Genomic DNA, 22,080 nt, shown 5'->3' with positions numbered 1-22,080 from the left:
GCACTCACACTGCCCGGGTCCTGGCCACCGGTCCGGGGGGCTCTGCATTTTAATTTAAATTTCAAATGAAGATTCTTAAACATTTAAAAAACCTTATTTACTTTACATACAATAGTTTAGTTATATATTATAGACTTATAGAAAGACACCTTCTAAAAACGTTAAAATGTATTACAGGCATGCGAAATTAGAGTGAATAAATGAAGACTCGGCACACCACTTCTGAAAGGTTGCCGACCCCTGCAACAGAGTTTCCTTAATCCTGCAAGAGGGTGCTCCGCACCAGTCTTACCCATCTTCAGAATAGAATTTACCCCACGGTAGTCCAGAAAGGCTGTGACACCATTAGTTTTGACTGTTGAAGTTCATTTTGCCCACGGCAATTGTTTATAGTTCTATATGGATTTTAGAGGCTTCTTTCTGTTTATAAGTGGATTAACATTTATGGTTGTGTTGCAAAACACTGTTAACCTTTTAAGAACCCCAGATTATCCTACTCATAGGTATAATTATTATTGCTGCAAATGTCCTTGAGACAAATTTGGTAAGCAGGTGGACCTTAGTGTCGTCTCAGACAGGGGAAGATGGCAGATGTTTGCATGATGACCTGACCCCAGATGATGGGATTAGGGGAAGAAGTAGTAGTAGTCATAGTCATCCTTGTGACAAATCCTGCAGTCCAGTGAAATCAGTTTTCAGAGATTCCAAGGCCAGAAGGAACGATTGTGATCATCTAATGTCTGACCTCCTGTATAATGCAGGCCCTAAAATTTCCCCAAAATAATTCCTAGAACATATCATTTGCTTGACTAAGGTTTGAGTAAAGGATTGTAGGATTTATCTAATTTATGGCATCATTACTGCACAGACCATTCACTTATCTGAAGAGTTATTTCCTTTAACATTTAAATAAAAAGTATTAGGCAACACTCCATAAATAAACACACACATGGGATTTGGGGACACACCTGCACAGGATGGGATTGCCTCCAGCCACCATCTGACACTGTGCATTACTTTCCTTTGGGCTACACCTCCTAAAGTATATTAAATGAGTTCAGAATCTTTTTATCGTTTTTAAAAGAATGAACAGGAAGCAAAGACTGACGGCTTTAACAGAAACAGCACAGAAATTAGCAACTACAGCAAAATCCTCAAGAAGCTGCTGAAAAAGTGAGACAAATACATGGGACAGATTTATTAGTAGTAGGTATTTTGTACCACACTCAAAAGCATACTAGGAGCCTCACAGAACACATAGTCAGGCAGGCCCCTACCTCAAGTAGCTCACAAACTAGGATTTAGACAAGAAATAACAAGTGAGATTGAGTACAAACAAGAGTGGGCAGGGTAGATTTGGACAGAGTTTTATAAATAAGACCAAGCAGAGACTCAGTAGGTGTACATTTTAAAAAGCTTTTCTATTTTTAGGTTAGTTTTAGTTTCATATAGTAATTAGTTCACTTTTTGTGTGCTTTGCAGCAGAGGTTAGCCATTAGCAGGGATTTGAAGGAGGCAAGTGCATTTGCAAAGGCAAAGAGGTTCAGTGAAAATGGCCTGGAAAATCTGAATGTTGTTCTTCCTAAATGGGGTTAGTAACAACAATGAACAAAAGCAAAAATAAACAAACAAAGCAACAAACACAATAAACAAATCAGGACTATGTATTCTGAATGCTTCTGCTTTGTCATCTATATCTTGTAACATCCACCTGACTCACTATGGTGTCTATCTGACTCGATCTCTAGGATTTCACTAGTCACAAAGTCACTCTGGTGAACAAGGGTTTCCTCACCTGGTGATATGGTACTACCAGGGACCTTTTTCTCTGGAACGGGAAAGTATTTCTTTCCCCTTACGTTTTCAAACTTCTTTACTGGCAGGCCTCAGAAGGAAAACAAGGGAAGCAAACACATTTTCACTGACACACCATTACTTATAAACAAGTGCTTGTATAAAGGTTTTTAAGTAAATGCACCAGCTTGTGTTGTTCTTTGGAATATGCAAAGTGAGAGCAGGGTAGAGAAGAATTCCTAGAGCACTGATGGATAAGACTGATTTCTCTGAGTAAATTCTGACTGACTCTGTATAAAAGCAAATACTTGCAGAAAATGTGAGAAGTGTTTTTGTAATAAAAGCCGTTTGAATTCAACTGTAACTAGAGCAAAACTGAGTATTTGCTGCTATAAAACCTAAAACAGGATTATTCATTTTCTGAGCCTACTCTCTACATGAATATTATTAGCTTGGACCAATCAGTAGAATCTTATCATGGTCACCTTATTTATTTCACATTTGATTTTTAAAAATATAATTATCTCTTAAACATAGTAGAAACTGCTAAGTTTCTTTGAAGAACAATTTATGAGGCAGGAAAACTTTTTTTTTTTTTTTTGATGAATGACTTCGAGAACAGGAAGTTGACAGTGAATAATGATGGAGAAATATAAACATTATGTCTTCCAGGTGACTTTTGCTACTGACACTAGCTGAGTAAAATGCATCGCCCCTGTCACAGCATTTATCATATATCTTGAACCAACTCATGATTTTGTTCAATATTTTGTTAAAAAATAGTGAAGTCTGTTCTTTCTCCTGTATGGAGACAAGTGCTTTTCTAGACTGAAGGCATCTTCACCAAACTGTAATGGAGCCCAACAAGCATGTTGTCACACTTCTCTCTCCAATTTCTGCCTGTTCAGTGTTCAGCTAACAGCGCTCGCTACTATGCATGGTGCTACCATAGCATACTATGTTTGTTTAACTCGCATGACACACTGTTTTAGAGATTCCCTGAGATAGGATCAGATTATAGCTGGCCCACACCAGGTGTGTGTGTTCACTGTGGGAGGCAAGGAGGGAAGAAGGGAATCCAAGAAACCTTCTGCTTTCCTGCACCTCCTTATAGGAGCCAGTCAGCCATTCCAGCAGTTACTGCTTGCACTTAGCAAAGGAATCAGGGCGAGGGCAGGACAATGGTCTCACCTCCTCCCCACCCTTTCCATACCGCACAGTGGAGCTGAGCTGGCATGATGGGGAACACACTTAGTACCACTTTAAACACTCTTTCATCTGTTCCCCCCAAGCATTCTGGCATCATAGGCTGTGGCTTAACAGCTACCCTAATGCACAAAATGAGATGGTAATTAGATCTTTAGAGGAAGAATGCGTAGTCCAAGAGACTAGGTCTTATTAGAGCTCCAATTAAGCAAAACACACAGTTTTGTTTTAAAAGACACACACTGTTTTGCACAGTACCCCTACAATCTTATTGGAAGGATTAACCAGCAGTAGGAAAAGTACAAAAATATATGAAAAAGCAAGATGTGATACAGTGACACGCTCTCTGGTGATGAAATAGGGAGCGTCACATCTTCTGCACTGGAGAACCTGTTATTAATATTTAAAACTCATCATGGACAAAATCACAGAAAAAACTTGCTGATTCTTTGGGTGATAAGTTGAGCAAAATAACAAAGCATGTCAAGCAACAGACAGCAAATATCCAGAGCAATATTAATAGCATTCAATCAGCTGAAGCCCATATTTCAGATGTCAATAATCAATAAAATGGCAGAGTATCAACATAAGGAGTTGCAAGACACACAAGATGATTTGGAGAATTATAGAGAAAATTGTAGGCACCCAGATGCCCTGCAGAACTATTTATTAACTGGACCCTAGAGATTTTGAAGATGACCTCAAAAAGGAACAAGTTGAAATATCAACAGGGCCGACCGTATATTTAGGACTGCACCTAAAGACAGAGAATTCTCAGCATGGCATGCACCTCAGTGAGCTCTCTGATATCACAGTAATCCATCAGTCCTGCAAATAACATCACATAGCAGAACTAACACTCAGTTTTAACTCTGCCTAATTTAGTTAGAGGTGCCGATTCTGTATAGGTCAGCACCATCTCCTGTGATATGCTTGTTGGTGAGTATTTCTGTATTTGCTGTTAGGGTAACAAAAGTAATGTGGAGTATCCAGAAGCATCTATTCAAAATCTATCTCTGGAAGGGACCAATTTTAAAAAGTTTTTGCTATATATAAAATCACGGACAAGAAAAAGAAAATCTATCTACATATGAAACCACTGACAGTAACAGGTGCTGTAAGAAAAGCAAATTCCAACTAGGCCCAGTTGTCTCTATGATACCCTCCAGTGTGAGATATGATGTTAATTTATTGCTGCAATACAGCCAAGAGTGACTTCCTAATTTATCAACTCTTCTATTATAAATGGAGCATTCTGTTTCACTCATGGTGAAGATGGCTAATGCTTCTAATAATAAAGTATTAGTGAAGAACCCTGGGGTAAGGAATGTGTGATAAATTGGCAGCCTTCCATTTTTTGCCTTGATCAGTTTTCAGTTTGGCCATCTGCTAAAGACTGGAGAAAGGGTAGGGACTATGTAGATATTTTGCATACAAAAGGGACACAAGAAATGTGTAGGACAGTGTTTGTCCAGAAGATAAGAACGACCACACTGGGTCAGACCAAAGGTCCAGTGGCCAATGTCAGGTGCCCCAGAGGGAATGAACAGAACAGGTAATCAAGTGATCCATCCCGTTGCCCATTCCCAGTTCCTGGCAAACAGAGGCTAGGGACACCATCCCTGCTGATCCTGGGTAATAGCCATTGATGGACCTATCCTCTATGAATTTATCTAGTTCTTTTTTTGAACCCTGTTATAGTCTTGGCCTTCACAACATCCTCTAGCAAGGAGTTCCACAGGTTGACTGTGCATTGTGTGAAAAAATACTTCCTTTTGTTTGTTTTAAACGTGCTGCCTATTCATTTCATTTGGTGGCCCCTAATTCTTGTGTTACGAGAAGGAGTAAATAACACTTCCTTATTTACTTTCTCCATACCAGTCATAATTTTATAGACCTCTATCATATCCCCCCTTAGTCTTCTCTTTTCCAAGCTGAAAAGTCCCACTCGTATTAATCTCTCCTAGTGGGTAAGGGCTGACTCCATTGTTGTTCTCCATAGACACAATTAATGCTTCTTTATGGGGGAGAGTTATTCTTAAAAAAGCTACTGAAAGGCCAATGCTCAAAACAAAATAAGTTGTTCATCTTGCTAACTATCAACCAGTATCTCCCCCTTTCTTTTTAGTGGAAAGTCACTGAGAAAGATGCACTTGGGGCAGCTCAGACAGCTTCTCGAGTCCACAGATTACCATGACTCAGGCCAATCAGGGCATAGGACTGGGTTTGGTACAGAAAATGCACTGGCTGATCTCCTCTCAGCCAAGCATGAAGATACATTGACAGCACAAATTCTTTTAACTGCCAGCAGCCTTTGATATCATTGACTGTAAGATTTCATTGAGCTGTTGTCAAACCCTAGGGAGGATGGAGTCATTCCAATGGCTTTCACAAGCACTAGAATAACTGAAACTAACAAACAAAAGTAAAATGGTTAAGAATGGCTCTGATCAGGAGCCAAATTCTGATTGCCTTACCCCCTGCGCAGCTCCACACCTGTCAATGGAATTAGATGGGAGTCAGTGTAGAAAGTAGCTTTTGGTCTGTATTTTTATAGCATCTAAACAGAGGAACTGTATCTGACAGAATGACCTGGCCATCTAAAGAATTTTCAGTGGAAAAGGGGGTTGGGACTTATTTTTGAAGTTCATTATGTGTTTGGAAAGAGCCAACAATATTGAAAAGGGAGACTTTAAATAGGAAAAGTAGGTGTATTTTCTTCTGCTTATGATGCTAGGAGTATGGAGTGAGTAGTTCAGCCCAGAAAATATGGGGCTGATTCTTCTAAACTGTGACTGCCTGACTGCACATGCCAGGTGTACTTGCATAGGCATAACAATAACTGAATGCACAAATTAGTAGTGCAATTACTTGGGCATTTTTGCATTCACATAGTATAGACACATAGGGCCTGATTTTCTCTCTCAGCCAATGAATTATCCAAATCAGGTACTAAAATAAGGGGGCCAACCCTTAGTCAGTGTGAATTGGCATAACTCCACTGAAATCAATGGGGCTAGGCCAATGTGCATCAACTGATGATCCGGTCCAGAATATTGTACTGAAATTTAGTTAATGGGTTTTATTTAAGAAGGGCAAGTGCAAAGTAGGGCACTTATGAAGAAAAACTCAAATGCAGTGCTACAAAGTGAGGAATAACTGGCTAGGCAGTAGTACTGCAGAAAGGGATCTGGGGGTTATAGTTGTTCACAAATTTAATACGAGTCAGCAATGTGATGCTGTTGCAAAAAAAAAAAAAAAAGGCAAATATCATTCTGGAGAATATTAACAGATGTGTTGTATTTGAGAGTACTGTGTCCAGTTTTGGGCACCACACTTTAAGAAATATGCGGACAAATTGGAAAGAGTCCAGACAAAAGCAACAAAGATGATAAGTTTAGAAAATCTAACCTATGAGAAAAGGTAAAAAAAAAACAGCATGTTCAGTCTTGAGAAAATAAGACTGAGGGGGGAATCTAATAACAGTCTTCAACTATATTAAGGGCTGTTACAAAGAGGATGGGGATCAACTGTTCTTCATGTCCCCTTAGGGTGACCAGATTTAACGTGGAAAATATTGGGACACATGGGGAAAGCGGTCCCGATTTTATAGGGATGTCTGGTCACCCTATGTCCACTCAAGGTAGGACAAAGAGTTATCGGCTTAATCTGTATGCTTCCTCTAGGGATATTTACAGTTTAACTGCTTGCAGAGTGAGTGCCAGCTAGTGGTTCCGGTAGAATACTAGAAGACCCAGGAAAGTTGGGTTCTGTTCCTAACCCTGCCACTGGCTTGCTGTGTGACTGTGACCAACTCACTGAATCTCTCCATCTCTCAGTTTACCCATCTGTAAAATGGGGCAGAACTGCTCTCCCCTACAAGGGATGGTGTGAGGGTTAATGTGGTCATTTTCTTTGACAAGCTAAATAAACTGAAAACCATGCTGTGATATAAGCCTCTGGCCTTCGCCTCCCCAGTAATGGTGCTGAAATGTTTAACAGGGGTTCCGCAGGAGGAGTCTGAATGGCTGCTTGCCAGCCTTATGTAAGTGAAGTGGAACAAATCTGTTGAACGCCCTTCCTGCTGTGAACAGTATGTTTTTTTCAGCAATTCTAATAAGGCAAGAAGAGTGTTCGTATGTCCTGCAGAGAGGCAGTGTGCTCTCTTGGCAGCACTAAGTACTTGGGAAGAAAAAAAGAACACCTGGGGAGATGATAACCTCCCCGACAACTTAAACCAAAGAAAGCCTCTCACAAACATTCTCCTTTTTGCTGTGCTCTACCATTTTATTCATCACTGCTGTTCACTTTCAGATTCTAAACATGATGACCACCCAAGAGTTTGATATTGGCACAAAATCCATTTTTACAACAACATAACACTATTTAGTTCAATCCCCAGGTGCTGCAACTGTTGGTTTTAAACTGAGTGCACTGGCATCCAGAGAGAAATATAGTAAAATCAGATCATTGCATTAAGTGATCATTAGTGTGCCTCTGAACCCAGTCTTTATGCCTGGCCTTTCTTCCCTGATCTTCTTGCAAACAACGTCTCCATATCTGTTTGTGTGGGCATTGCTCCTCTATATCATATTTGTCTGACTCAGACTTAAAGCTCACTGAGGCAATGACCTTGGGCCAAATTCTGCTCTCCTTTTCACCTGAGCAATCTGAGGTGTTCAGCTGGGTGTAGAAGTGTGGCAACAGAACTTAGCCTGAGCTTCTCTTTAATTGTACATGAGCTGTGCACTCTCACAGTGCTCTGAACAGAAGTGTACAGAAATAAGAATCTATTTTAAAAGGACAGCATGCAGTCTAAAATATGCTCTTTTTTGTTGTAAACTACCATTCTCTTTAAACACTGTGAGCCAAATCCTGCCCTTATATGAGCATACGCAACCTTCACTGACTTCAATGGCAGATACATCTGCATTTCCTAGGGCAGAATTTAACCATGGTAAAAATTATACTTGACTGTAAAGTGGTTCATGAAAAAGTGTGGCTAAATTATACCCCTGGATCTCCCTGCAGGGGATTCCATGAGAATAAGTGAGGGCAGTATCTGGCCAGTGGTTTTTAATACAGGGCGTTTGGGAGCAAGATTATACATTATTCATTACCAGTGGCACTGGATTGTAAATTCTGATACAATCTCTTTATGCTGTTCTATTTACCTAACTGATTTACTTGCTTAGACGCAGATGAAAAGCAACTGGGTAGACGGTTAAGACAATAAGTCTACATATCACTGCGTTAGTGATTATTCAGTGCAAATTGTTCCAATATGGTTATTTTATGGGGAAAATTTAACATCTGCTGTACTTAATGCAGAATCTGTTTGTTTGGACTTTTTAATGGCCACTTACTTTTTTTATTCAGAGAAATGTTGAATCAGTTTGTTTATTAGATGACTAAACATTTCATACAAGTACAATTTCTGTGTCTAAAGAATATTGCTAAGCCTGATTATTCAGTTGGCTGAGTGAAGATGGTGAAATGAGCTTTTAGTGAACAAAAATAATATTTCACGAGTGAAAATGAATGTATTAAATGCAAGCTTATGTTAAACAAAATATTTATTGTTAGCAATGGTGAATACAATTTTTCAATTTTTGTTTATTCTGGGGTCGGTTTATTAATTTATAATATCTTATATTTTTATGGTACCAATGGATCCTAACACATTTACACCTCACGGCCCAGAGGAGCCCCAGGCCAGCTGCAAGCGTGCCTCCCCTCCCTAGACCCCAAGTCACCCGGGGGGAAAAGAGTCTCACTCTTGACCCGAAGAAGCTTTTGATATGCCCCATGCAGGTTCTGGGGTGGCTGAGGAGGCGGTATTTTGCTACTCAGCTTCCTGGGTTCATCAGTAATCTCTCTGGAGTCCAGGGAGATTATTGATGAACCCGGGAAACTGAGTAGCAAATACTGCCTCATCATCCGCCCTGGAACCCGCATGGAGCATAATAAAGCAAAACTTCCCCCACCAAACTCCGCAACTGGGGTTCTGGGACCCACGGCAGCACCGGGGAGGCTAAGCCTTCCCTGGCCTATTATATCCATCACCCATGTCTGGCTCCCTGCCAGGGCCTCAGGGCTGGGGCAGCTCTCACTCTCTGCTACAGCCCTGAGGCCCTAGTGGGAGGGGCGTGCAGAGCTTCTCCAGTCTTGGGGCTGCAGTGGGTAGGTAGAATGGGGTGGGAAGTGGGTGGAACAGGGGTGGGACTGCAAGGGGAAGGGGAAGAATGATGTGGGGGCATTGTCGGGGCCACAGGTGGAAGATGTGTGGCCTCCCACTTGCTCTGGCCGAGGGCACCACGAAAACTTAATCCACCTCTTCGTTTATTACAACCATCTCTAACCCACTTAGCTGCTCTTTTTGTCTTTGACTGTAGAGGTGTTAACAGACCACTTCACCTTGAATAATTTCTTAAAATATATGTTAACTACTTAGGCTAAACAATCTGTTCCGTCTTGTATTTAATTATGATACACAGAGTACATTTCCAGACCCAAAGCAGAGCTCTGTATAGCTCAAAAGCCTGTCTCTCTGACCAGCAGAAGTTGGTTCTTGCTTCTTTTAGCTGGAAAATTTTAGGCCATTTTGTAACATACACAGTTGCCAACTTTCACGCAGTAAATAAGCACCCCGACTTTCAAAATAAGCCAAAAATCAAGCTAATCCCATTTTAAAATAAGGCCAGAACAAGCCAATCCCTAAAAATCCCAATGCTCTATGTGACTAGATCCCCCTGGTGTGCAGTCTGGGTCTGTGGTGGGCCCACTGTGCACCCCTGACTCTCTCTCCCCTTGTCTCTGCTTACTGGGAGCTGATCAAAAAAAAAAAGAAGCAACAAGCTACAAGCAATAAGTTACAGACCAAAACCGAGCCAACAAGCAACTCACAAGCCAATTAAGCCAAAAACAAGCCCAATTTCTGTGTTTTTTTCGTGGGTTTGGCATGCCTGGTAACATACTATGTAATCACCGCACACACCACTGTTGCGGTTTCTGGGATCTCCCTTTCTGAAAGCAATCATCCCATTTCCTGCAAAAATTTTCTACATCCGGCTTATATTATTCCTAAATAGATATCCAGTAAATATTCCTCCTTACCTTGGCTAAGGTTTTCACAACTCTAAACTATCCAGTAACTTTAAAGTAATGGCACAGACTCAATTTTCTTTAATTTACCTGATACAGCCTGTTGACCTTTGTGTCCGTCACTGGTTATTTTCTGCCTCCCTCATTTCCTAAATGATATTGTTTATTAAAATTCTAACTATCCTACAGAGATGAAAGACTTCACAGTAGTATTCTGAGATGACAATATATTTCCAGATGGTTGAGACTGCCAATTTGAGGCTTGATCCATTGCCCAGAGAATTCCACTGACTTTAGTTGGCTTTGGATCTGGCTCAACATTTCTGGTTTCAGACTGCTTTAATATTAAGGTTTTCCATCAATTTTAACTGCTTTGTTGTCTGTCTTAATAATACCACCTCCACTTTTCTCACAAGCGGACCAGGATCAGTGGACACCAGAGTGGGCACTGTGCCTTCTTTAACGTACCCGTTCCCCGGTGCAATCAATCCCTATTAGAAACAAGAGAATTTAAGTACAGAACTCAGTGGGAAGATCCCCTACTCAGCACCAGAGGCTGACAAGATTATTCTCAGTACTAACCACAGTACTATCAAAAGTCACCCCAGAATGCTGCAGAGAGCTGCTCGTATTCATGGTATTTGTGCTCCCCCTTACAAGCACTAACCAGGCAATGTTTAAAATGCACCTAAATTCTATCTTACTGTACACCTTTCAGACATTCTAAAACCTGAATTTATTTTCAAAGCATTGCCACCTTTGTTACTTAAAAGTTGCATTCAGAGTTAGATCTTAGTACCCTTTAAACAGACTGGCTATTAAAAGCGCTGCAACTGCACAAATGCAGCCCAAGGACATGATTTTTCCATTCAGATGTCAGAATATCCTGAAATTTTAGACAGAGCTTTTGATTCTTTCAGACTTTAAATACCTTAAGCCTTGTGGTAAGTCCCTTACAGGGTCATAAATAATAAAATGTTTTCTTTCTGCAGTTGATTACCAGCTATCTACTTCTGTATTAAAGAAACATCTTTCAGATATTTAGTTCAATGTTTAAAATTTCAGAAATATGATCATGGAGAGTGTGTGTATATCTATATCCATATCTATATATATATATATATAAATTCACTGAAAATTATTCTGTTGTTTTTAGTGGTAGGGGGGAGGAGAGGGGGATTCTGCCAAAGGTAGAAAGGCTTGGTTCCCTTTACTCCCAGAAGAGTTTCACATAGTCAAGTGTTTATAACTTTGGAATTGCAAGCTGAAATGACCATATGTAAATACTCTTTCTGTAGGTTTCTTCACCTACTGTACTTCCTTCTTCATATTATGTTTTGTAACCTTAATCTCTGACTCAAACAGATCCATGTTATTATTTAACATTTCAATTGTGGTAGCATATGTAACATTGAAACAAACAATTCCAAATGCTATTTACATCATAGAATCATAGAATATCAGGGTTGGAAGGGACCTCAGGAACTCATCTAGTCCAACTCCCTGATGAGGACCTGGTCTGGTGTTCATTTGGTTGATTTTTTTTGCCCCTTTTCTATCCTCAAGTTTGTGCTGTATTAGGGAAACTCAGTTTCAAAGTAAAAATATCCCCACAGCACTGTAGATTTTAAAACCATATTTCCTCAGCCTGTAATACACCAGTACTTGTCTCATTTAGAATTACTTCTTTACAAATTTTTGTTCCGATCACACAGTTTAACTGCACATAAGCCACATTTAAATAGTCTATTCCCTGAGGGGTTTATTACACTTAGTCTTTCTTGGGTTCACCATAAAGCTTGAGGTGAGTCTTTTCACTTATTCTTGGTTTATCAATTGTCATTATTATATTCAAACTCAACTATTTTAGTTTAAATCCCATGGGTTTATACCAGAAAGAAAAGAAACTGATCAAAGGTTTTGAAGATGAATGTTTCCTAATTAACTTGCACTGAATGCCAGTGGATATAGGCAAAAAGTTTCTAGTGCTGACTTGACTTCCCTATGAAAGACCTGATGTAGAATTATTAAACTTTGACCTTTCCTGTTTGTGGTTTATGACCTCCAGACATTGATGCATTGATGTTAATCCAGTCACAGTGTTTTGGGAAATCAGCACAAAATGACAGGCTGTTACATTTGGCCAAAGAATCTTTGTTACCTAAGTGTAAATCCCATTAACAAACAAACAAATAAGAATAATAATATAGCTCCATATCCCCTACAGATGTGCAGTAATGGGACTCAGGATTTAGTATGATAATGTTTCTGCACTTGATAGGTTACTATAGATGTGTCACAACCTTAACTGCATTTCCATTGGAGAGATGTTTTAGATACAAGTATATTTATAATATTACAAAGCCTATGAAAATGCTATTTCTTTCATGTGGCATATTTTTAACAAATCAAAGGACTGAACACAATTACGAGGAATTTTGTGCAGCATACACAATAATAAAGAATGAATGCTTCTTAAATTCTACTGATCATTTTATGCTACTTTCCAAAATATTGACTTCTCAGGTGACCTACAAAATATTAAATAAGGACACTATCAAGTTAGACAAAACCAAAAAGCATTATACTTCTGAATTGATCCCTCTACTATGCTTCTTTATAGTGCATTCAGATTTTTTCAAACTCTAAACAGAAGAGTGACGTGCTAAATGAATTGTCAGCAGCTTTTTAAAAACACTTGAATTTCTTCTGGGAGAAGTTTCACTGACACAGAAAGCACTGCACAGCTACCTCTGTGTGGGATGGCCTACAAAATATTTCAGATATACCAGATGCAACATATTAGGCTGTGACAGATAAATTGGGATGTGTCTAGGAACACTTGCACCTAAAAAGAAAATTTACCTTTTAACAGCCAAAACAGCTACTGTTTTTCTTTTGCCAGCCAATATAGAATGTTCCATTACTTCGCATTAGAAATATAACACCCACACCCTTTCAACCCTTTTGCATGTGAATAAGTGTACTCAGTGAGACTACTTGTGGGTAAAGCTACTCATGTGTGCAAGTGTTGGCAGGATTGAGGCAATAGCGTTCATGAATGCAGTGAACACTACAGTTAAAGCTGAGATGGTACAGGAAGCAAACTGCTTTTGTTGTAATGTTTCCTACTACTGACATTAGCATAAAGATTTTTCTTTTTAATTCCATCTTTGGTGCCTGGCCATTATGTAAGGTAACTTGATCTTAGTTTTTCTGGGCTATGTTACTGCTGATCAGTTAACCGCCTTAGCTACCTACTCAAAGACATCCTGATGGTAATAACAGATACCATATGGGTACTGTGTTAAAGTGTGTGCATAAGCTGCAACTACACCTAACAAAATGAGTGACTATATTATTCTAAACATTTTCACTCAGTGGGATAAATGTTAAACACAGTTCTCAGAAGCAAGCACTGGTGGAGATTTCACTGAAGTCCGTGCTTTGAACCTCCAGGTGAGTCCCTGCATGTCCAGTAACTTCTGCGGGGGATACCTGTGGCTTTCTTTTCAAATTTTAAGAAGTCTGCACATCTTATAGCCCAAGTACGCAGCTGGTTTGTGTTCAGTCTTTAATAAGCCTGCAAACTACAGGTCCCAACATTATTCTGTCAGACAATGGCTGAGAAGTTTATGAACTCAGTAAAATTCCCCCCAAAGCATCAAATATCTCAAAAATTAACTAATTAAACTTACAAAAATGCTCCAATATACCAGTGTTTGCTGAGGGCAGTGAAGTACGCTAATTATGAACATTCTATGTCAGCCTGTGTTTGAAATATGACATGACTTATAAACTCTGAGAAACTTTGCAAGAAGCACAATTACTGGATATTTCAAACTGCCATAGCTCATGAATGTTGCAGTTGATTACCTCAAACCTTCCACACAGAAAACAAAATCACCTCTGTCACGTCACAGGGTCACATGTTAGAAATTCCAGGCAGACTGGGTACTTACAGTGTAATTAGGAGGGATATCAATTTTCAGCTTTTTAACAGGTAACTAGTTATATTCTTAAGTACTGAGAAACTACTGTGCCCATAATATTCTGAAATCAGCTTTACACAGGGCATGCACTGTACTGTGTGGTAAGGATACGTTTTTTCATATCGGCCTCTATGAGACATAAGAACATAAGAACAGCCATATTGCATCAGACCAAAGAAGTATCCTGTCTTCTGACAGTGACCAAAGCCAGGTGCTTCAGAGGAAATGAACAGAACAGATAATCAAGTGATACATCCCCTGTTGTCCAGTCCCAGCATCTGGCAATCAGAGCCTAGAGACACCCAGATCATAGGGTTGCATCCTGCCCATCCTGGCTAATAGCCGTTTAAGGACCTATCCTCCATTAATTTATCTAATTCTTTTTGAACCATTATAGTCTCAGCCTTCACAACATCCTCTGGCAAAGAGTTCCACAGGCTGACTCTGCATTGTGTGAAGAAATACGTCCTTTTGTTTGATTTAAACCTGCTGCCTATTAATTTCATTTGGTGAACTCCTAGTTCTTGTGTTATGAGAAGGAGTAAATAACATTCCCTTATTTACTTTCTTCACACTAGTCATGATTTTATAGACCTCAATTATATCCCCCCTTAGTCACCTCTTTTCCAAACTGAAAAGTCCCTGTCTTAATAATCTCTCCTCATACAGCAGCCGTTCCATACCCCTAATCATTTTTGTTACCCTTTTCTGAACCTTTTCTAATTCCAATATATCCTTTTTGAGATGGGGCGACCACATCTTCATGCAGTATTCAAGATGTGAACATACCATGGATTTAGATAGATATGATATTTTCTGTCTTATTATCTATCCCTTTCTTAATGATTCCCAACATTCTGTTAGCTTTTTTTTTTTTAACTGCCGCTGCACACTGAGTGGATGTTTTCAGAGAACTATCCACAATGACTCCCAGTTTTGTGAGAGCCCTTTGTACTTCGTAGTTTGCTTGGCACTTACCTAACTTGAGTAGTTTTGTATCTTCTGCGAATTTTGCCACCTCACTGTTTACCCCTTTTTCAGATCATTTATGAATATATTGAATAGTACTGTTCCCATTACAGACCCCTGGGGGACACCACTATTTACTTCTCTCCATTCTGAAAACTGACCATGTATTCCTACCCTTTGTTTCTGATCTTTTAACCAGTTACTAGTCCATGAGAGGACCTTCCCTCTTATCCCATGACTGCTTACTTTGCTTAAGAGCCTTTGGTGAGGGACCTTGTCAAAGGCTTTCTGAAAATCTAAGTACACTATATCCACTGGATCTCCCTTGTCCACATGCTTGGTAACTCCCTCAAAGAATTCTAGTAGACACAATGATCTAACTGCAGGCCAGATCACAGCCTGACAGGAAAAAGCATTCTACTGGAAATTAGAGAAACTCCACAATATTCCTTTCACAGAATTTCCAGCAGAACAATCCTCCTGAGTGAGAAAAAGGCTTTCGACCCACGCAAGCCCCTAAAACTCACTGAGCTCAGGGCAGAGTCCGTTAAAGGACTGGGACTGTTACCTGTAATATGCTACCTGGGACTCCTTTCTACTGCTACAGAGATTGCACAAAAGACGCTGCTGCCTCAGGCAGCATTAGCTTTAGTGTGCATTCTCTAGGAGAGAATGCAATATTTCTCCCCACCCCCTCCCCAGCCCTACACCTCTCCTGCCACAGATCTCTAGCCCATCACCAAAGTTCTGCTCCTTTCAAAGCAATACATGAGAGACATGGGTCACTCTGGCCAAAAACAAAGCATCTAATTGTGTTGGTCTCCTGATACAAAATATGAACATTATTCTGACATCAGATTTGTCAATGGATTGTATTCATATTTTGTAACAAGAACTAGACTCTTCTGGATTATCAGGAGGCAGCAGCCTTTGCTTAACTAGAAAGAGTAAGGAACGTGGATAACAAACATCATCGATTTCATCATCGATTTCCATTCGGTGTGACCTCCCAGATCACACCCTCCAGAAATCGTGAAATCTGTCAGAGTGGAAAGGTGAGCTTCCAACACTCAGCTAATTTTACAATGATTGCATGTTCTTGAAGTTTAAAATAGCAATACTGACTTTTAAGTAGGGGGATAGTGATTTAATAAAAATCACTATCCCCCTAATTATGCTTTCAAAACTTCTGAAGGCCATGATCATGCATTTGTATCAAGTGAGGGAGAGATTATATGCCATTTCTGTCCCTCACTGGTAATACCATCTTGATAAATTAAGTCTTACCATCGTCTTTGTCAGGCACAATAGTAACCTGAGTCCCTGGGAATTCCGAACCAATTCTTCCACCCATCGGCATGCTCAGCAGAACATCAAATGTCTCAGCTTCTTCATACAGGGAATCGTCTATGATGACAATACGGCACATTTTCTCTCGTTCATCTTTGTCAAAGCGGAGAATGCTGTTATGGTCCTCGGGCCTGGATATATAGTCCGAGTAGGACAGCACAGATGTTGGGACAGTACCAGTTGCTGTTCCTGTGAGACAGAAGTAAATAAGCACCTGTAATATTTTAAAGAATCCCTTACTAAGGTTGAATTGTATTCTCTTTAGCTTTCCATTTTTATTCCTATTTATTTTTAGACTGACAAGATGCGTCCATTGCAAAGTATTTAAATGCATGTACAAAGAAACACTGGAGTTGCCATATTGGATCAGGCCAATGGTAGATCTAGTATTCTTTCTCCAAGAGATGCCAGTATCAGCTGAGTCTGAGAAAGGTGTTAAGAAACAGTGAAACAGGCAATTAGGAGAGCGCCTGTCCCATGGAAAGTTTCCTTCTAATTCTCCCAATAGTCAAAGGCAGACTGAAGCCTTGAAGCAGGAGGATTGCTATCTCTTACAGAATTTGTTTGTTTTTTAGTATTTACCATAATACTACATTGGTATTATTATGATGTACAAAATAAACAATTCTTAATAGCAGAACAAGCTGACTAATGACAAATCAATGAGCTCCTCCCTCAAATGAGATTTTTTCGAACTGGACTATGTTCTGTGTGAGAAGATGGTCTTAAAACTGTCCTAATGGCAACTAATGCAAACTCTATTTGTTTTAATGAGCACAATGAACAATAGTTTTCATTTCTCTATTTTTTTCTTTTTGCTGGCAAGACTGAAGAAGCCCATGATACAGAACTGATAAAATATAACAATTTCTCTCATCTGAAAAATGTTACAAAGTCACTGCTGAGATAGCCCTGCATTAATCCTCTCCAGTTATCCGTTTAGAACCAAATTCTGGCACTCTTTGTTTTCATTCCCAAACAAGTGTGCACTAACTATATCTCTTTGGAATTTCCAGATAGGAAACTGCTGTAATATCCACATACCAATGTTGTGAAAAAGATTAAAATTCAACTCAACATTTGGCCACCTAACCTTGCATGGAATAACCAGTACAACTGCTGAGAAACTATTCCACAAATGTATTTACAAAATATTACACATTTCTGCCAATAAATAAGGCGTTACACAAAAGAGAGAGGTTTTAATCAACGCAATTTAACATGTCACTTTAACATGTCAATCACTGGGAGTTGTGCACAGTTCAAGGGCACAACATAGCCCAGAAACTTTTGGTTCAGAAGAAAATGTTTCTCAAGGTGTTACGGCTTTTCGCAAATATTCTGTTTTAAAAGTCAGCAGATTGTATTGTACTTGAAAGAGGTAAACTTGGTAAATGTACATATATTTAACAATAATAAGGGGAAAAGGCATACTTAGGTAACCAGCACTGTTGCAGTGTGTGCCCTGCTTTCAGGATTTCATTACAAGCTGCAGATACACTTAATTTAATTCTCCAGCTTGACAACTATGCATCCAAGGTCATCTACAAAAAGCATTAATCTTTCCTAGTACCCAGATTTCTTTTGATAAGTGAGTATCTCAAAACACCACTCCATTTCTGTGCCTTTAATTTGGTGATCTCCAACCTTTCAGCTATGCTGAGCCATACGGAATTATTCTTGGGTTTGCAAGAGCCAGGCAGTTGAGTGAGTGAGAGAAGTTTTAAGCTTATGCGCTATAATTATACTGAAAAAGCATTTTATAATGTGCTCAGCTACAGGCTTTAACATCAAATACCTCAACATAGTGTAAAGAAACTACATCATGAGGTGAAAAATGCGGTCAAAAAGCTAACCACTCAGGTTTTACAAGCAAAAAATTAACCAAGTAGCTTTCATCAAAGGTCTCACCAGTTTCAGAATTAGAGCTGATTGAAGGCTGGAACTTCTGTCCCTTGGGAAATTCTTCCAATGTTTATTTTTATTCCAATTCAGGACAAAATGTTGAAATATTGAAAGTTTTCATAAAATTCAAAGTTTTAAAAAATGGATTCAGAAATGCTGAACCATTTTGTTTTGACAATTTTGAACAAAACAAAACATTTTGACATTCCTAAACCAAGATGTTTCATTACAGCTCAGTTCAGCATTGACTTGTATTCAGATGAGCTGCCTGGTGCCTCATTCTCCTGTTCCTCCCTATGGGATGAGCTCCCTGGTTGAACTACATCTCTCACGATGCACCACAGTGGTTCAGCTAGAGGAGAGACCACGGTACATCACAGAGGAGAAATGTAGTCTGGCCAAGGAGCCCAGCCCAGAGGGCAGAACAGATGCATAAATCATCCGAACAACATATCCCACAATGCACTGCAGCAGCTCACCTTTTCAAACAGAGCCACAACGAAACGTTTTGATTCAGTTCCACTAACCTAAGTATTTCGATTCAGGGCAATCTAACCTAAAATGAAATATTTCATTTTAATTTTCCCAACAGAAAACTGAAAACTTTTGGTGCAGAAACCACATTTTCTGTTGAAAATCATTTTGATGGAAAAACACGGGACAGGTCTAGTCAGGGAAAAAAATAAAAAAATAAAAAGAGACACCTATATACAAAGGCCCTAAATTACACATCCTATTTCGTGCTCATTATTTTGCAGACGCAAACAACTCTGGGCTCTACATTGGACCTGCAATTATTTGCTGCTGTAATACAGATAATTTAACTGTCTACTGACCTGAGTTTCAAACATTATGTTATTTAGGTATCACAGAATCATAGAATATCAGGGTTGGAAGGGACCTCAGGAAGTCATCTAGTCCAACCCCTTGCTTAAAGCAGGACCAATCCCCAATTTTTGCCCCAGATCCCTAAATGGCCCCCTCAAGGATTGAACTCACAACCCTGGGTTTAGCAGGCCAATGCTCAAACCACTGAGTATCGAAGTGAACATATGATCCCTGAAAATAATTTGCAGATGCCAAAAAAGAGACTACTGTTTACAAATCTAGTTTAGAAGGGGAGAAGAACAGCGAGCCAAAATAAGCGCACAAAAGGCTTAACAGAGGGGCGGTTAGCAGAAACAAGAATAATAATAAGTACTATTTTTATTTCTAAAGAGGTTTCCATCCAATTGTTTCTTTACAAACATCAATAAAGAAACCTTCCTGGAGCTCAGCTTTGTAGCACAGCCTCTCCAGACCTCAGGCCTCTTCGAGGCAGAACCATAGTGGTTCTGCTGCTTTACTGGCATTCTGTGGTGTTTCTATAAATACTAGAATTTCTCACTAAAAAGAAGAGGAAACCTGTAATACTCAAGGAAAAAAGCCAAAATATATTTCTCTCTGTCATAAAAACTATGCACTTAGCTATGCTAAGCACAGCTGTATCTTGAAAGCTCTATCAGCTCAAACAACATTTTTTGAAAGCTTGTCACTGTTTAATGAAGTCAAATGGAAAGATTACGTCTACTATCATACTACCTGTAGAGAATCTTTCATCTGGAGGATCTCAAAAAACATAACTGACATTACTTCCAGACATTAGGTACTGTACACAAGACCCTGTGAAATAGGCAAGGAATATCAATCAATGAACTGCAACTACTTCTAGAATGGAACACAGCATCTATTTAACAACACACAGCAACAGTTTAAGAAATAAAGTGAAGAGGAATAGCACTACCAATTGACATAGAAACTATACAAGCAGAAAGTAGTTACCAGTGCTGGAAATTATTTGTATATTCTGCAGACAGAAATAATAATTATTTTAGCTTTGGTTATTATTTTCACTTAATCTAGACTCTGTTACCTTGCTGTGTATAGCAGATCACCATCAATTCCTGGCTGACATCTCCACTTCTTCTGACAGGAATGAACAGTTCCCCAATGTCTTCTTCAATTGTGTATGTGGATTGAGGAATAAAAACGGTTGATTCTGCAGAAATCACACATATTTATTTGTGTTATGTTATATACTCAGAGTCACAGGAGAAATAGCCAGAAGTTCCCCCCCCCCCATAAATTCAATGTAACAAAATACTCATTTCTCAATGGTATAGTGAATGTTATGTGAAATTTTGCGGCCAAAAAGAAAGCCAGAACCAAGGCCAGATGCTCTAAGGAAGGGGTTCTCAAACTTCATTGCACCGTGACCCCCTTCTGACAACAAAAATTACTACACGACCCCAGGAGGGGGACCGAAGCCTGAGCTCATCTGAGCCCCGCCACCCTGGGTAGGGGTGAGGGAGGGGAGGGGCAAAGCCCAAACCCAAAAGCCTCAGCTTCAGTCCTGGGTTGTGGAGCTCAGGCTTCGGCTTCAGCCTCTGGCCCCAGCAATTCTAATGCCAGCCCTGGTGACCCCATTAGAACGGGGCTGCAACCCACTTTGGGTCCCGACCCACGGTTTGAGAACCACTGTTAAGCACTTACTGATTAGTAGTTCCACTTCCTGGGATTTGATCACTGTAATGGGACAAATCACATGATTTACCATTACACCTGTCAGTAAGGGTTTGACGGACTGGTCCTCCAATGGGCATCCAGAATTCTATCCAAGTTCTTTTAGTATTTCTAGACTATTATTATTACTAGTTGTTAGCAAGGAAAGGTTCACTACTGAGGATCACACAATCATTTCAGTATCCTCCTCTCTGACAGAAGTTTGTTAAGACCATTCTTGCTCATTTTGCACACGCAAAACATCTGTTGGAGTCCTTTGGCATCTGGGGTGCTTAAGATGCAGGATTGGGTCCTTTGTGACTTTCACTTTGACTCTACACTATATGAAATAGTATTCTCCTTAGTACAGGGACCATCTTTTTGTTCTCTGTACAGTGGTTAGCATGTGGTGCTATAATACAAAGATGATAATAATTTCATTTTAGAAGAAGTTATAAATATACCAGCCGACGAGTGATCCCTAATTTTGTTCTTTGTTTGATTTTTCTGAAACAGTGTAACCAAAACATAGACTTCAAAAGAAAACTGGCCATTAGTGTGAACTCACAGAAAATCCTGTAAAACATGTAGGATTTGGGCATGTCCATTATCTCTTTAGGCTTACATATATAAAAAAATAAGACTTCTCTTTCATGTTCTCTGGAATTCCTTTTTCTTATCTAAATAAGTGCTGCAGGCATATTTTTTTCTTGTAACCAGTTTTGCTCTTTTGGCTGGGAACATATCTTCTGTTAATTAAAGCTAGCTATTTCCTTTTGGGTGCCAGAAGGGAAGATGGAAAAAATTCACCGCTAGCTTTGAAAGTTATTTTAGCATTCTCTACTTCTGCAGAATTCTTAAAAACATCAAGCGTAAGAATGTCAGGTCCTATTTTTCAGACAAAGCAAATAAAATACTGCACAATCTGAAAACAAAAACTTCTAGTTATTCTATATTCCTATAAAGGCCATTGGCTTTTATGGTGCCTTTGGATTTCAGATTCTATTTTCTTATGTCCATCAGAAACTTAAGAGAAATAGATAGTTGTGGATACAGAGTATCCATCCACCCTTACAGTTTCAGCAAAGATTACCTGTAATTTATCTAGGTTACTTTAATATAGAGGGTAAAACAAACAAACAAACAAACCTCCATATTTTAAAATCCAACTGCTGTAATGATTCTGTATAACTTAGATGACTATTCAAAGCCAATTATT

The 22,080-nt window shown here is 39.4% G+C and overlaps 1 protein-coding gene across 1 annotated transcript in view; it reads right to left on the bottom strand.

Moving 5' to 3' along the window:
- The window catches only part of FREM2 (FRAS1 related extracellular matrix 2), a 213,178-nt gene that overhangs the window by 77,774 nt on the left and 113,324 nt on the right, over positions 1-22,080 (bottom strand). The window contains exons 5-6 of the mRNA XM_037892762.2: positions 20,233-20,358; positions 16,353-16,604 (exon numbers count right to left, since the gene is read on the bottom strand). Coding sequence (XP_037748690.1) covers positions 16,353-16,604; positions 20,233-20,358 — 378 coding nt within the window. The remainder of the gene's footprint in view (positions 1-16,352; positions 16,605-20,232; positions 20,359-22,080) is intronic.

The sequence above is a fragment of the Chelonia mydas genome, chromosome 1 (genome assembly GCF_015237465.2).
Source record: "Chelonia mydas isolate rCheMyd1 chromosome 1, rCheMyd1.pri.v2, whole genome shotgun sequence".
Taxonomy (NCBI): Eukaryota; Metazoa; Chordata; order Testudines; family Cheloniidae; genus Chelonia; species Chelonia mydas.
The sequence above is the reverse complement of the archived record's forward strand: the minus strand, read 5'-3'. Positions and strand labels throughout refer to the sequence as shown.